At 41.3% G+C, this 17,232-nt stretch overlaps 1 protein-coding gene across 5 annotated transcripts in view; it reads left to right on the plus strand.

Annotated features, from left to right (window-relative positions):
* Positions 1-17,232, plus strand: part of MLH1 (mutL homolog 1) — a 58,276-nt gene that overhangs the window by 5,875 nt on the left and 35,169 nt on the right. For 3 of the 5 annotated variants that reach the window (XM_074406007.1, XM_003930907.4, XM_074406008.1), the window contains exons 2-8: positions 195-285; positions 3,531-3,629; positions 8,530-8,603; positions 11,360-11,432; positions 12,891-12,982; positions 15,084-15,126; positions 15,275-15,363. In XM_074406007.1, coding sequence (XP_074262108.1) covers positions 195-285; positions 3,531-3,629; positions 8,530-8,603; positions 11,360-11,432; positions 12,891-12,982; positions 15,084-15,126; positions 15,275-15,363 — 561 coding nt within the window. The remainder of the gene's footprint in view (positions 1-194; positions 286-3,530; positions 3,630-8,529; positions 8,604-11,359; positions 11,433-12,890; positions 12,983-15,083; positions 15,127-15,274; positions 15,364-17,232) is intronic. The other 2 variants (XM_074406010.1, XM_074406009.1) reach the window with 1 other exon arrangement.

A 17,232-nucleotide genomic window follows, 5' to 3' on the forward strand; every position in this document is an offset into this window, starting at 1 on the left:
CCCCCTCTTCCTTCTTTCTCACACAGTAAGTGAACTCATACAGTGTATAAACCTGTAAGACAAAGAAGAAACACATTAATAAGGCACTATTGTATTTATCTGGAGTTTTTTTTTTTAATAATTGCTTTGCTCATTAAAATATGTACATTAGAGTAGTTGCAGACTGATAAATTATTTTCTGTTTGATTTGCCAGTTTAGATGCAAAATCCACAAGTATTCAAGTGGTTGTTAAAGAGGGAGGCCTGAAGTTGATTCAGATCCAAGACAATGGCACTGGGATCAGGGTAAGTACAATCTCAGAGTAGCAGTATGTTTGTGCACTTCATGGAAGAGGCATGACCTTTCTCTGTTCTGGAAACTAGGCTTTTGCAGATGGGATTTTTTTCATTGAAAAATGCAACACCAACAATAAATATTTGTTGAGTACCTATTTTTTTGCTGGGCACCGTTCAGGGGATGTGGCAGTGAATAAAGCGGGTTAAAATCATTTCACTTCTGGTGCTTACACTGTAGTGGTGGGAGACATAAATAGTGTGTCAGATAGCATTAAGTGCTATGGAGAAAACTAAAACAGGGAGGAAGACAGGAGTGTGCAAGCCGGGAAGAATGGGATTAAAATGAGTGGTTCAGGAAGGCTTCAATGTGGATGTGATATTTGAGAGACCGGTGGAGGTCAAGTAGCTAGTCGAGTGGCTGTTTAAAGGTATTCTTGGCATACAGAACAATGTAAGCAAATACTATTAAATGGAAGCATGCCTGACATGTCGAAGGACTGTCAAGGAAGCCAGTTTGTGTAGACGCTGAAAAGGAAAGAGTAATCGGAGATGAGGTCTGAGTAAAAACATGTAAGTCCTTGTGGGCCAAGGTAAAAACTTCAGGTTTTTTCCTGAATATGGTGGGATACTATTAGAGGGTTTTAAGCAGAGATTACATGGTTGTGGTGAGTTGTTCCCCCCCCCCCCCAACCCCAGACGGAGTTTCGCTCTTGTTACCCAGGCTGGAGTGCAATGGCGCGATCTCGGCTCACCACAACCTCCGCCTCCTGGGTTCAGGCAATGCTCCTGCCTCAACCTCCTGAGTAGCTGGGACTACAGGCACACACCACCATGCCCAGCTAATGTTTTGTATTTTTAGTAGAGACGAGGTTTCACCATGTTGACCAGGATGGTCTCGATCTCTTGACCTCATGATCCACCCGCCTCAGCCTCCCAAAGTGCCGGGATTATAGGCTTGAGCCACCGTGCCCGGCGTTTTTGTTTTTTTTTTTTTTAATCCTTTGTCTTTCAGCGTGGAAAATAGACAGCAGGACAGGGCAGAAGGAGTCTGTCCTGCAGACCGCTTGGTTGCAGTAGAGTTGAAAGAAGCAGTGAGATTCTGGGTTGATTATGGAGGCAAAGCTCTCAGAATTTGCTGATATAGGATGTGAGAAAAAGAGGAATCAGGAATGATTTCAAGGTTTTGGCCTGGTAAGTGAAAGAAAGAGTTACCACTTACTAAGATGGGAAAGACTTATGAAGAAGCAGATTTTCCGAGAGATCAGAAGTTCATTTTGGGGCATGTTCAATTTAAGATGCCTGTTAGTTGGATGTTTGTGAGTTTGGAGTGTAGGGTAGAGATTTAGGTATAAATATTTGGTAGTTGTCTGCATTTTAATGGTATTAAGTCATGAGACTCACCTGAAAAGATGCTCAACCTCATTAGTCATTAGGGAAATAAATAAAAACCACAATGAGATACCACTTCACATCTATTAGGATGGCTCTTATCAAAAACAAAAACAAGTGTTTGCAAGGATGTAGAGATTGGAATTCTTGTGTATTGCTAGTGGGAATGTAAAATAGTGCAGGCTGTGATGATTCCTAAAGAAAATTAACATAATTATTGTATGATCCAGTAATTCCACTTCTGGGTGTATACCCAAAAGAGGGGACTCAGACAAATATTTATACACTTATATTCGTTGCCGCATTATTTACGGTAGCCAAAAGGTGAAAGCAACCTAAGTGTCTGTCAATAGAAAAATGGGTAAACACAATGGAATAATTTTAGCCTTCAATAGAAATGAATGTGGACACATGTTACAACATAAATGAACCTTGAGGACATCATGTTAAGTTAAATAAGTCAGTCACAAAAGGACAAATAACTGTATGATTCCTCTTATGATTTTCTTAGGGTAGTCATATTTGTAGATAGTAGAGTGGTGGTTGCCTAGGGCCGGGAGGAAAGGGGAGAATGGAAATTATTGTTTAATGGGTACAGAGTTTCCTTTGGGGAAGATGAAAAAATTCTGGAGCTGGATCATGATGATAGTTACACAGTAGTGTGACGATAATTAATGCCATGGAACTGTATACTTAAAAAATGGTTAAGATGGGAAATCTTCTGTTACATATATTTTACTGCAATTTAAAAAATTAGATTTTCCTCCCTTTTTTTTAGAGGCAAGGTCTCACTCTGTCACTCACACTGGAATGCAGTAATGTAAGCATAGCTCACTGTAACCTTGAACTCCTGGGCTCAAGCAGTTCTCTCATCTCAGCCAGCTAAAGTAGTAACTATAGGTACACACCACACCTGTTTTTTTTTTTTTTTTTTTTTTTCCCCTATTTTTGTAGAAATGGATGCTTGATCTGTTGCCAAAGCTGGTCTTGAACTCCTGACCTCAAGCAATCCTCCTGTCTCAGCCTCCCAAAGCACTGGGATTATAGGTGTGAGCCACTATGCCCAGCCCTGGAGATTTTTAATAAAGAAGTTTGTCAATTAAGCAAAAGCCCTGAGACTGAAAGAGGTAATCAAGAGAGTATGTGTAGATAGAGAAGAGGTCCAAGGATGGAGTCTTGGGTGACTCTGATGTCAAGAAGTGGCGACATGAGTCAGAAACAGCAGTGACTGAGAAGGAGCTACCTAGTAAGAAAGGAGGAACGTCAGGACCGTGTGGCATTCTTGATTCCAAATGAGGAAGTTACTGCTAATTTTAAAGCTCTTCTCAGGCTGGGTGTGGGCGCTTACACCTGTAGTCACAGCACTTTGGGAGGTTGAGGTGAACGAATCGCTTGAGCTCATGAGTTCGAGACCAGTCTTGGCAATATGGTCATCTCTGCTAAAAATACAAGAAATTAAGGCCAGGTGCAGTGGCTCATGCCTGTAATCCCAGCACTGTGGGAGACCAAGGCAGGAGGATCATTTGAGTTCAGGAGTTCGAGACCAGAATGACCAGCACGGTGAAACGCCATCTCTAGTGTAGCTACAAGAAAAAAGTAGCCAAGCATGGTGGTGCGCACCTGTAATCCCAGCTACTCAGGAGGCTGAGACGCGAGAATCGCTTGAACCTGGGAGATGGAGGTTGCAGTAAGCTGAGATCGTGCTATTGCACTCCAGCCTGGGTGACGGAGCAAGACTCTGTCTCAAAAAAAGAAAAAAAGCTCTAAGGAGATTTTCTTCCTGGATTAAATCAAGAAAATGGAATCAAAAAGATTTGGAAAAATGAGTAACATAATTATTTACTCGTCTTTTTGGTATCTAATAGAGAGAAGATCTGGATATTGTATGTGAGAGGTTCACTACGAGTAAACTGCAGTCCTTTGAGGATTTAGCCAGTATTTCCACCTATGGCTTTCGAGGTGAGGTAAGCTAAAGATTGAAGAAATGTATAAAATATCCTCCTGTGATGACATTTGCCTGTCATTTGTTAGTATATATTTCTCAACATAGAGAAACAAGATTTGGTACCTTTTACTTGTTAACTGTATGCAAATCTGAACAAACTTAATGAACTTTAACTTTTTGAGATAGAATTGTTCATAAATAAACTTTTACCTACAGAGACCTCTGATACTATATGTCTCTTGATGGAAGTACCCAATACCACCTATGAAGTTTCTTGTCAAAAAATCAAATGCAAATCTGATCATTACATGTAGAAAATATAGAAGACAAGGAAGTATGATAAATGATACTGAGATTGGGAAACTACATTAAAAAATACTCCCTTCAACAGATAGACAGCAGGGGAAAAAAAGAGTAGAGAAAGGAGTAAAGAACCTGTAGATTAAAAGACATTTAAGTGGAATGTGGATAACCCCCCACATAGGTACCAAGGAAGGAGAGCTAAGCAGAACCCTGGCACAATTAGGGCCTGAAGAATATCTCAGTTTATAGTGTTACTACTCAGTTATTTCCTTTTATGTAATCCTTTATACAATCATATATTAGTTTATAGAATTGGAGCTTGAAGAATATCTCAGTTTACAGTGTTACTACTCAGTTATTTTCTTTTATATAATCCTTTATACAATCATTTATTAGTTTATAGAATTAGGGCTTGAAGAATATCTCAGTTTATAGTGTTAATACTCAGTTTTTTCCTTTTTTTTTTTTTTTTTTTTGAGACGGAGTTTAGCTCTTGTTACCCAGGCTGGAGTGCAATGGCGCGATCTCGGCTCACCGCAACCTCCGCCTCCTGGGTTCAGGCAATTCTCCTGCCTCAACCTCCTGAGTAGCTGGGATTACAGGCACATGCCACCATGCCCAGCTAATTTTTTGTATTTTTAGTAGAGACGGGGTTTCACCGTGTTGACCAGGTTGGTCTCGATCTCTCGACCTTGTGATCCACCCGCCTCGGCCTCCCAAAGTGCTGGGATTACAGGCTTGAGCCACCGCGCCCGGCCTCAGTTTTTTCCTTTTATGTAATCCTTTTATACAATCGTATATTAGTTTATAGAATTAGGACCTGAAGAATATCTCAGTTTATAGTGTTACTACTCAGTTACTTCCCTTTGTATAATCCTCTCTATATAATCATATAATAGTTCATAGTTTGAGTGCCTAAAAATATTTCCCTACGTGTGTGTGTGTATATATCTATATCTATATCTATATCTATCTTAGTTCATAATCAGAGGAATGTCTAGAGTAGACACAGTACAGACCATGAATTAGGAAGCAGCTTATAGTCAGAGGAATGCCTAGAGCAGCCACAACGCAGAGCGTGATTTAAGGGAAAACAGTTACACCAGGACAAGAACCCATGGCCCAGGTGGCAGCATTCAGTATCATAAAGATACCCGCTGTATGGCAGGTCTGGGGCAAGAGCCAGTCCTCCTGATAAAGGAGTTGTAGGACCTTGCTCCAGTTCTTGTGGAAGGCTGCCCTCAGACCAGCAATACACCTTGTTGACTGTGAACTTTATCAGCTCTTGCTACTGTGCTGCTCGAAAAGCATCTTCCCATAGAACTCATTGGAAGCTGCTGTCAGGTAGTGGTAACCTTGACAGCTCTGTCACTGCTATGTGACTTAAAGCATCCCCACATGAATCTTCTTAGTAGTTTGCCCATAGATAGAGGTATTGCACAGTGCACCCTCTTCACTGCACACGGCCCACCTTCAGGCCTCGGTGACCTCAAGGGGGTGGACCCCTTACTGCACACAGCCCTTGCCTCAACGACGTAATGGGAATGGGCCTCTTGCTGTGTGCTGTCCACCTCCGAGCCTAGGTGACCTAATTGGGGTGGACCCCTTGTTTTATTGCTCACGACCCTATCACTATCCTTAAAGATGATTTGACTCACTGCCCTGCCCGCTAACCTATACACAATAAATACTCATGCTTCTGGACATTCGGGGCCTCGCCTGACTCCACTCATAGGTGGCGTGGCCCCTTGAGCCCAGCTGTGTTTTCCTTGTACTTCTGTGTCCTGTCTCTTTATTTCTTGGATTCTGTGCCTCAGCACAGCATAAGGGACACCCCACGACCCCGTGGGGCCTTCAGCCCTGCATGGGCATATGAACCAGGTCCAATGTATAGATCTTACCTAAACCCTCATTGAGCAAACTATTAAAAAAATGTTTTTTGAGACAAATGTTTGAATACAGGTTGACCATTTGATGACATTAAGGAGAAATTATGAATTATCTTGGTATAAAAATATTGTCATGGGTATATTTGCGGGTAAAATTATATGACATATCATAGGAGTAAATGATTTAGAAAACAGATTAAAATATTTTGAAGGCTAAAATAGGATCTTACATTTTGTGACTCACTTCCTGATGGATATCTTTCCACCCAATAAATATAGGCCTACCTAGTTTTTAATGGCGACACAGTATTCCATTACATGTATATACTGTAGTTTGTTTAAATGGTTTCCTGTTGAACATTTATGCTCTTGGCCATTTTTTCCTGTTTAAGGTTCTTTTTTTTTTTTTTTTTTAAGACAGAGTCTTGCTCTGTTACCCAGGCTGGAGTGTAATGGCATGATCTCAGCTCACTGCAACCTCTGCCTTCTGGGTTCAAGCCATTCTCTTGCCTCAGCCTCCTGAATAGGTGGAATTACAGGTGTGCACCACCATACCTGGCTAATTTTTGTATTTTTAGCAGAGACAGGTTTTACCATGTTGGCCAGGCTCGTCTGGAACTCCTGACCTTGAGTGGTCTGCCCGCGTTGGCCTTGCAAAGTGCTAGGATTATAGGCATGAGCCACCACATCTAGCCCTGTTTAAGGTTCTGATGAGTATTCTTATTGTACACTGTGTTTTGTTTACTTATTTTCTTAGGATAAATTTATAGAAATAACATTCCTTGGTGAAAGAAAAATACGTATTTTTAAAACTGTGTTAGTTTCCTGTTGTTGCCAAAAATTTTCCAGAAACTTATGGCATTAAACAATACAAATTAATTATTCTACAGTTCTGGCCAGATCAGAAGATACGGGTCTTACTAGGCCTCAGTAGGCTAAAATCAAGGTTTTGTCAGGGCTGTGTTCCGCTGTGGAGGTTCCAGGGGACCAAAGAAACTATTTTACAGTAGTTATTGTAAGGGAATGAGAGTGAAGATGGGGTTGAGCTGTCAAAGAGGCTATTACTTTTCATTTTTCGCCTTGCTGTAGTTTTAATTTTTATCATGTACATGTATTACTTTTATTTAATTTTAAGAAGTAAAAGGCAGCTGCGACTCAGTTTCTGTAATTTAGATCAATTTACACCAAACTAGGGTGGTCTCATATATCATCTTGCTCACAGTGACTGCTAGATTATTCCAAAAAGGGACAATTTTCAAGACTTGGTTTACACTGAGACTGCCCCTGATTATAAGGATATTTAGATCTTCTAGGAAGGAAGGATATTTAGAACTTCTAGGAAGGAAGTTTCGTTTTGGCCTTGCAGCTCCCTGGGTCATTTTCCAAACCCATGGCCTCCTGGAGTCTTTGCCTAGCTGTAGGTAATCTTTGTGGTTATTATTTCACTGATATTACACAGGAAAGATTTATGAGGGATGTCTGTGTACCAGCCATGGTTCTCAGCACTTTGTATTAATTCTTACTCCTGACAGTAACTCTGCGGAGGTTCTGCTATTAACCAATTTTACATGAGGGAAACATGGCCCCAGGACATAGTTAGAAAGTGGCAGAGTGGGGATCAGAAACTAGGCAGTTTGACTCCAGAGTCTGTGCCCCTGTCCACTTGGCTCCACTGCTGGGGAAGAGGCCTCTGAAGCAGCAGGATCTGTTGTGCCATGTGTAGTGGCACTCTCTCTCTTCCTGGTGCGTTCTACTCTGCGTTTTCATGTCTTTCCTTATACAGGTCTCAAAATCATTTATTGTTATTGTTGTCTTTTTTTTTTTTTTTTTTTTTTTTTTTTTGGTGAGATGGAGTCTGTTGCCCAGGCTGAAGATACGGGATTTCACCATGTTGATTAGGCTGGTCTTGAACTTCTGACCTCAGGTGATCCACCCACCTGGGCCTTCCAAAGTTCTGGGATTACAGGCCTGAGCCACTGTGCCTGGCCTTACATTTTTTAATGATGAAAATTAGTTCAATTACATTAATCAGGGAAGTCCAGCTAGGACCTGGTGATCTCTGAGCCTGACCCTTGTGCCTTTCAGTGAACTGAACTTGCCACAGCTGTATTTACTGTCTGCAGAGATGCTGTCACACAGAACCCATCATGGCACAGTTCCTGAGTTACACCTTTACATACTGTGATACCCTTCTCGTAAAAAAAGATACAGATTCCAAAGGGCTGAGAAACCAGTCTTAGTTACAAAGGGGAAAAACGATCATGGGTTTTTAAAATTTGTTTTGTCTTAATTGCATAGTTTTAAATTTGTATTTCAAAATGTATAATATAAGTAAGTTTTGAGTAACAATATAAAACACTATTTGGAGTGATTTCTTTATCCATTTCTGAAGCCAAGTTTTAAAAATTACTAGATGACACTTCATTGAGAATATTATTAAACATGTCTATAGTTGTACCACCTGAACACAATTGGTTATTAACCCATTAATGTTTTGGTGTGTTTTTAACTTTTTAATACATATTTTTCACTTGTTCTAGTAATTATGCTACAGATTGATCCTTTTTTTTCAACAAGTCGCCAGATTGAGTGAGTGAGCAAAGTGCTCCTGGTTGCCACATATTAATACAAAATGAAAGGGGCCATGCAGATAACCTTTCCCTTTGGTGAGGTGACAGTGGGTGACCCAGCAGTGAGTTTTTGTTTCTATTTTCTTTTCTTCCTTAGGCTTTGGCCAGCATAAGTCATGTGGCTCATGTTACTATTACAACAAAAACAGCTGATGGAAAGTGTGCATACAGGTATAGTGCTGACTTCTTTTACTCCTAAATATTCATCTTGAAATGTATTTTTTGCCTGCATTTCAGAGTAATCCTGTCTTAACACCAGTGTTACCTTTTTTGGCAGAGATCTTGGGTACATTTTCTTTTCTCCCTATTGATAAATTGATAAACCACAAGGATGAATATTAGGTGATACTCTTCATTGATTTTTTTTTTTTTTAAGATCGAGTCTTGTTTTTGTCACCCAGGTTGGAGTGCAATGGCATGATTTTGGCTTACTGCAATCTCTGCCTCCTGGGTTCAAGCAATTCTCCTGCCTTAGCCTCCCAAGTAGCTAGGATTACAGGTGCCCACCACCATGCCCAGCTAATATTTATATTTTTAGTAGAGACAGGGTTTCAGTATGTTGGGCAGGCTGGTCTCGAACTGCTGACCTCAGGTGATCCACCTGTTTCAGCTTCCCAGAGTGCTGGGATTACAGGCATGAGCCACCACACCCAGCCCTTCCTGGATTCTTAAAAGATAGGATATAACATATTCCAAGTGCCTAGCAAGGTGTCTGTTACACATAGGTATTCCAAGTAAATGGTAGCTGCTGATATAACATCTGCCCCTTTGCCCTTCAGTTGAGGTATTGCTTTGGACTGATTAGAGGGCTATGGTAGGGATGCTAAAGATTCATGTTTCCTTAGCTGGCTCCTGAGCCACCAACTCCCAGCAGCTGTGTGTACCTGTGCTGGTTTGCCTTCACACAGTGGCTGCTGGCTATCTGTTACGCTGGCACAGTTTTTAGAAGCTAATGAAATGGCCTTGGAACAGAACAGAAATGAGATTCAGGATATCAAAATCGCACCTTTGTTTTGTTGTTTTTTTTTTTTTTTGAGATGGAGTTTTGCTCTTGTTACCCAGACTGGAGTGCAATGGCGTGATCTTGGCTCACTGCAACCTCCGCCTCCTGGGTTCAGGCAATTCTCCTGCCTCAGCCTCCTGAGTAGCTGGGATTACAGACACGCGCCACCATGCCCAGCTAATTTTTTGTATTTTTAGTAGAGACGGGGTTTCACTATGTTGACCGGGATGGTCTCGATCTCTTGACCTCGTGATCCACCCGCCTCGGCCTCCCAAAGTGCTGGGATTACAGGCTTGAGCCACCGCGCCCGGCCTCTGCACCTTTGTTTTTATAAGCACTGGCCATTCACTAGTTGAAGACTTGTAGGAGTACCTAATTCATGCCAAAAAAAGATAATTTTTAACTGTAGATTAAAAGGGAAAATAGGCTGGTTATGGTGGCTTTGCCTGTAACTTTGAGCGGCTGAAGTGGGAAGATTGCTTGAAGGAGTTCGAGACCAGCCTGGGAAACAAAACAAGATTCTATCTCTACAGAAAAAGATTTTTAAATTAGCAGGGTATGGTGATGCACATCTGTAAGTCTTAGCTACTCTGGAGGTGGGAGCATTGCTTGAGCCCAGCAATCTGAGGCTGCAGTGAGCTATGATTGCACCATTGTACGCCGACCTTAAAAAATAAAATAAAAAAGGGAAAATATCTTCAACAAAGGATAGTTCTGTTTCTCAGTCTTACGGATGAATGTGTGAAGTAATGGAAGATGGAGATTTCAGAGTACACAACATTAATACTAGGGGGATTTGACTCTGTGAATTATAATTGCCCTAGATTCATATGGACTGATAAGATTAGAATCCCCTGTCACTAACTGAAGAGAGAGTTGTGAGTTAATGCCTTCCTAGATAGCCTAGATTGTAGTGTGCCCCTGCATGGGACCGCTAGTGGGTCCCCTTCCATAGCAGAGTCATCATCTTGCAACCAGCCCCTTCCAATGTGCTCTCAGTCTGCCTTTCCAATGTCCTCTCTGCTTATTCTGGGCTGCCTTGTATTCTAAAGGCTTTGTACTTCTGTTTTTGTTTTTACCTTCCTGGATGGTCTTTCCCACTGTCTCCACCTGAAACCATTCCTCTCTAAAGAATAATAAATTGCCATCTCTCTGGGATGCCTTAACCCACCCTCACTCCCACCCCAGGCTGAATGGACCCTTCTCTAGATCATTTAGCATATTGTTCTACAGTTAGGTAAAAAGTCTACCCCTCACTATATCAAGAGCTTTCCAAGACCTTTCCTTATTACCAAGCTTCACAAACCTGACACGTGGTATCTCCTCAGTAAATAATTGCAGAATTACTAAACAGTTTTACTGTTAACTTAGGCAGTGAGAAAACTATTTTTTTGGTAGCTCAGAAGTCAGTAAGTAAATAGCAACATTTGCTAGAAGAATAGATATTTTTTAAAAATCCAATTCAAGGGCCAGGCTCGGTGGCTCATGCCTGTAATCTCAGCACTTTGGGAGGCCAAGGTGGGTGGATCCAGGAGTTCGAGACCAACCTGACCAACATGTTGAAACCGTGTCTCTACTAAAAATACAAAATTGGCCAGGTGTGGTGGTGGGTACCTGTAATCTCAGCTGTTTGGGAGGCTGAGGCAGGAGAATTGTTTGAACCCGGTAGGTGGAAGTTGCAGTGAGCCGAGATCACGCCGTTGCACTCCAGCCTGGGTAACGAGAGAAATTCCATCTCAAAAAAAAAAAAAAGTCCAATTCAAATGATTATGGAAGTGGTGGAGAAATAAATAGGAAAATGATAATTAAGACAATATATAACATGGCTATATTTTAATGTATTGTTGGTATTATTTTCTTTTGTCCCCTTTGGATTATTATCTGTCTCTCTACTGGATATTAATTTGTTTTATTTTCTTATTAGAGCAAGTTACTCAGATGGAAAACTGAAAGCTCCTCCTAAACCATGTGCTGGCAATCAAGGGACCCAGATCACGGTAAGAATGGTACATGGGAGAATAAATTGTTGAAAAGATTTGTTTGTATAAATATTGAAATATAAAATTGTCTCTGGGCTTTCAGGGTAATAATAAAATGAATTTGCACTAGTTAATGAGGGTCCCAAAATATCATCCTCTAAGCAAGATAAATGACTGTTGGCTTTTGTGGCATGGCAGTCTGCCACCTCCTTGTCTTTTTTAAGGGCTAGGAGATTCTTTACTGGGATAGCAAAAATCAATAGCAGGGTAGTTGGCATTGAAAGACGATTAAGCTTGACCCCAGAAGGCATGGGTTAGAGGAAGCCTTGTCACTCATTGGTTGTACGTCCAGAGGCAATTTACTTTATATCCCTTAACCTCAGTTTCCTCATCTATCAAATGAAACAAGGAATACTTGCCCTCAGAGATCTTGTACTAGGGTGATTTCGAAGAACTCCAAATGATCTAAGAAATTTTGTGGTAATTCTGAGTTTGAAAATCTCTTTTTTTTTTGAGATGAAGTCTCCCTCTGTCGCCCAGGCTGAAGTGCGGTGGCGCGATCTTGGCTCACTGCAACCTCCGCCTCCCAGGTTCAAGTGATTCTCCTGCCTCAGCCTCCTGAGTAGCTGGGATTACAGGCATGTGCTATCATGCCTGGCTAATTTTTGTATTTTTAGTAAAGATGGGGTTTCACCATGTTGGCCAGGCTGTCTCGGACTCCTGACCTCAGGTGATTCACCCACCTTGGCCTCCTCAAGTGCTGGCTTTACAGACGCGTGCCACCACACCTGGCCTGAAAAATATCTTTGAATGCCATGTGATACTATAATTGTTTGTCAATTTACATGTGTGTCCCACTAAAACTTGTACTCCCCTGAGCAAGATCATGCTTTATCTTCATATTTTCTGCACAAAGCAAAGATTCTGACACAAAGATACCCCCCAGTACATATTTGAAAAATCAGTGAATGAATGTGGGAGGCAGGAAAAATATTCTCTTTTTTTTTTTTTGAGGTGGCATTTCGCTCTTGTTACCCAGGCTGGAGTGCAATGGCGCGATCTTGGCTCACTGCAACCTCCGCCTCCTGGGTTCAGGCAATTCTCCTGCCTCAGCCTCCTGAGTAGCTGGGATTACAGGCATGCAACACCGTGCCCAGCTAATTTTTTGTATTTTTAGTAGAGACGGGGTTTCACCATGTTGACCAGGCTGGTCTCGATCTCTTGACCTCGTTGTCCACCCACCTTGGCCTCCCAAAGTGCTGGGATTACAGGCGTGAGCCACCGCACCCAGCCAAAATATTCTTTAATTTTTCTGTTAATGCTGTCTTATCCCTGGCCCCAGTCAGTGCTTGGAGCTGTGCTGTTGGTAAATGTAATTGGATTCACTACCTTAAGACCTAGCTTCAGCTAGAACATCTTGGGTTTTATTTTCATGTACTTCTATGAATTTACAAGAAAAATTGATCTTCTGTTTAGGTGGAGGACCTTTTTTACAACATAGCCACGAGGAGAAAAGCTTTAAAAAATCCAAGTGAAGAATATGGGAAAATTTTGGAAGTTGTTGGCAGGTACAGTCCAAAATCTGGGAGTGGGTCTCTGAGATTTGTCACCAAAGTAGTGTGTTCTAGTACTCATAAGTTGTGAACAGTTGCTGAGTTACATGGTGAAAAGTAAAACCAGGTTACAAATAGTTAGGTAAACTGTGACGTTTATACAGGTCAAGGTTTAATCACCAATTTTGGGCTTTCTCTCATCTCCCCAGGAAAGAGCAGTTGGTTTTTAGATCAATGAGAGCTCTTTGATGGCAGACAAAACAAACTGGCTCTAGCCATCTTGAGCTGAAAAGAAATTTATTGGAAGGCTAGGGGTTATCACATGAAGTGTGTCCAGCTGCTCCTTGGAGAGAATAAGAAGCAGGGTGCCTCTGGGACCTAATGTCCTTACTGTACTCCAGTTGTTTTCATTCTTTTCCTGACTTTGCTCCAGAGTCAGTTTCTTAACAGAGTACATCCAGTTAGGAGAGTTTAGGTCACATGATCATGTGCCCATATCTATGGGGAGAAGGTTTCTTGATTGGCAGTCTTGCTAAGGGTGCATCAAGTAGAATGGAATACAGGTAGTTTCCCAGAGGAAGATGAGAGGCTGTTACCAGAAGGAGGAGAAGGGATTCAGGACAGATGAAAACAGTGTTATATCCATGATAGACTTACTGTACTGGTATAGATGGCTTCAGTATAGGCTCTCTGAACCCACATGTTGTTGACTGTGATAGGGACATGTTAACTACTTTCCAGTACTTTTTTTTTTTTTTTTTTTTTTTTGAGATGGAATTCCCCTCTTGTGTCCCAGGCTGGAGTGCAATGGTTTGATCTCGGCTCACTGCAACCTCTGCCTCTCAGGTTCAAGTAATTCTTCTGTCTCAGCCTCCCAAGTAGCTGGGATTACAGGCGCCTGCCACCACGTGCAGCTAATTTTTGTATTTTTAATAAAGATAGGGTTTCATTGTATTGGTCAGGCTTGTCTCAAACTCCTGACCTCAGGTGATTCACCCACCTCAGGTTCCCAAAGTACTGGGATTACAGGTGTGAGCCACTACACCTAGCCATTTTTCAATATTTCTAAAGAAATCTAAAATGAATCAAAAATTTCCTCTTAATAAAATGACACAGGTTTATACATCAAGTTTCTTTGCTTTTTCTTGGAATTTATAAATCAATGTCAGAATATTTATTACCTCCTGAAGATAAAGGAGTTCTAGTTGACTGTTTTGGTTCTGGGTGTGGTAAAGTGAAATATTGTTACTTAATAAATGCATTTTGCTAGACACAATCCTTCAGTTCATGGGCTCCATGGAGAAAAGAAAAATAAACAATTACCAACCAAGAAAAGGTTGGGAGATACGGGAACAAGACCCAGGGGCAGGAAGAAGCCAGTGAGAAGGAGGGTCTGTTGAGGGCTCTGAGAGAGAATGAAAGTGTGCAGGGGTTGTTAGAGCTAGCTTTTCAAGATGTCCTTGAGGCAAACCAGACCTTTGAGATACCCTGAAAATAAAACTACAAGTAAAGAAGAGATTGTGGGCTGGATGTGGTGGCTCATGCCTGTAATCCCAGCACTTTGGGAGGCTGAGGTGGGCGGATCACTTGAGGTTAGGAGTTTGAGGCCAGCCTGGCCAACATGACGAAACCCCATCTCTACTAAAAATACAAAAATAATTAGCTAGGCATGGTAGTGGGTGCCTGTAATCCCAGCTACTGCGGAGGCTGAGGCAGGAGAATCACTTGAACCCAGGAGGCAGAGGTTGTAGTGAGCCAATATCACACCATTGCACTCCAGCCTGGGCAACAAAAGCAAAACTCCGTCTCAAAAAAATAAAAAATAAAAAAAAAGAAGAGATTGTGATGTGATATCTTTGAGTCTGTCAGCAACCCATAAAAGCGGAGAGGAGTCTGTGTTTTGATTCAGTCACATTTAGCATTGATATCTCCCTGAACTCTCTACGGGTTTGTTTTTCTGTGGGTAAAATATTAATAGGCTGTATCGAGATATTTTTGTTTATATGCACCTTTGTTTTGATTACATAACTCTGTTAATTTATGTAACTAAAAGGAGGCTCTGACATCTAGTGTGTGTTTTTGGCAACTCTTTTCTTAACTCTCTTTTCTTTTCCAGGTATTCAATACACAATTCAGGCATTAGTTTCTCAGTAAAAAAAGTAAGTTCTTGGTTTATGGGTGATGGTATTGTTTTATGGAAAGAAAAAAGGGAATTTTTAATAGTTTGCTGGTGGAGATAAGGTTATGATGTTTCAGTCTCACCCATGAGACAGTAAGTCCTTGTGTCTTCTGCTCTTTGTTTATCAGCAAGGAGAGACAGTAGCTGATGTTAGGACACTACCCAATGCCTCAACCGTGGACAATATTCGCTCCATCTTTGGAAATGCTGTTAGTCGGTATGTTGATAACCTATATAAAAAAATCAGTTACATTTCTTGTCTTGATTTATCATTCTGTCACATTATTTTGGAACCTTTCAAGATAGTACCTGCCTTAAGACTGAGTTTGCTTTAGTCAAATACATAGGCTTGTTTTTATGCTTCAAGTTTATTAATGAAGTTCATGTAGTCAACACTTCCTCGGTGCATGTAATCTCCTAGATGTTGTGGCTGTAAGTCATGTGTTCTTTCAAGGTCTTAGTCTTCAAAATATTTATAGTGTAGTAGAATTATTTATCTTCCAGTGCTCCTTCTTTTCCTTGTATTTCAATTATCATCACTTTAGGGTGTCACTTATTCAACATTTATTGCCCCTCATATTCCAGGCTTTGTGCTAGAGGTTAGGGATATAAAGACAAATAAAATATTTCTTGCCCTTAAAGACTAGATTTGTAAGTGCCAGATCTTCATTATCAAGGAAAGCATAGGAGGGGAAAGTGCTTGCATTATGGATTCCTTGTAGTGCTTCCCTCTGCATATAAAAACCACCATTTCCATCATAGATTTCTAGCTGTCTTAGGACTTTATAAACCCCAAAGTGCCTATGTCATAATGTGAGTGGAATAATACTGAGACCCTTCCATGTATGGGAGGTATATGGATGAGACAGCTCCTAACTTCACATTTCCCAGAAATCTAAAAAGCAGCAGCAGTCATTTCAGTACCCAGTTTCTACTTTGAAGGACAAATAATTTATTCTTTAAGCTAAACCAACTAAGCAACAACTAGTTCACTTTTAACTTACTTCTTTCCTTCTAATTTAAATGAATTAATTTTTAAAAACTGTGCTCCTAGAGTGACAGAACTCTGTTCTACAGTGTAACTTTTCAGAGCATCTTTGACTAGATCTTAAGACTACATTTAGGCCGGGCGTGGTGGCTCAAGCCTGTAATCCTAGCACTTTGGGAGGCCGAGGCGGGTGGATCACAAGGTCAGGAGATCAAGACCATCCTGGTCAACAAGGTGAAACCCCGTCTCTACTAAAAATACAAAAAATTAGCTGGGCATGGTGGTGCGTGCCTGTAATCCCAGCTACTCGGGAGGCTGAGGCAGGAGAATTGCCTGAACCCAGGAGGCGGAGGTTGCGGTGAGCCGAGATCGCGACATTGCACTCCAGCCTGGGTAACAAGAGAGAAACTCCGTCTCAAAAAAAAAAAAAAAAAAAAAAAAAAGACTACATTTAGTTGTTATGAAATTCTAGGGACGGTACAAGATTAGAAATCCTCTAGAGCACCATTTCCCAAAGCAGGCTTCCAGAACGCTAGCCTCTTGAGGCATTTTGGGGAAAAAGAGTTTGCTGGTTGAGTGTGTATGGGAAATGCCATAAGCCATACCCTCTATTGAAGACACTGAGCGCACACATTACTGCATGAAAACCCTCCACTGGCCATTCGGCACACCCTTATTGAGTGCCTGCTATTTCCTGGGTATTGTACTATATGGTAGGGATATAGTAGTAAACAAAGCAGAAATTATTCCTGCCCTCAGCTGACTTTTTAGTTGGAAAGACACATTAAATAATTATGCCATTCATTAGCAGACTGTGCTAGACGCCTCCCTGGAAAAATAAAGGACATGATGAGAAACTCGGTAGGGTCAGAGAGAGGGGATCATTAGAGAAGGTTCTTTGAATAAATAATTTTTGAAATATGAAGGATACATAGGAATTAACTAGGTACCAATAGGTTAGAGGCAGAGCCTTCCAGACAGAAGGACTAGTTCTTGGGAAGGTCTTCAGACAGAAATAGGTGTGGCTTGTCTGAGGACCTCTTTTTCGCCTGTTAACCTTCCCTCCCCAGTAAACACTCCGGGGAACAACACATGTTG

This window comes from Saimiri boliviensis, chromosome 9 (assembly GCF_048565385.1).
Source record: "Saimiri boliviensis isolate mSaiBol1 chromosome 9, mSaiBol1.pri, whole genome shotgun sequence".
NCBI lineage: Eukaryota > Metazoa > Chordata > Mammalia > Primates > Cebidae > Saimiri > Saimiri boliviensis.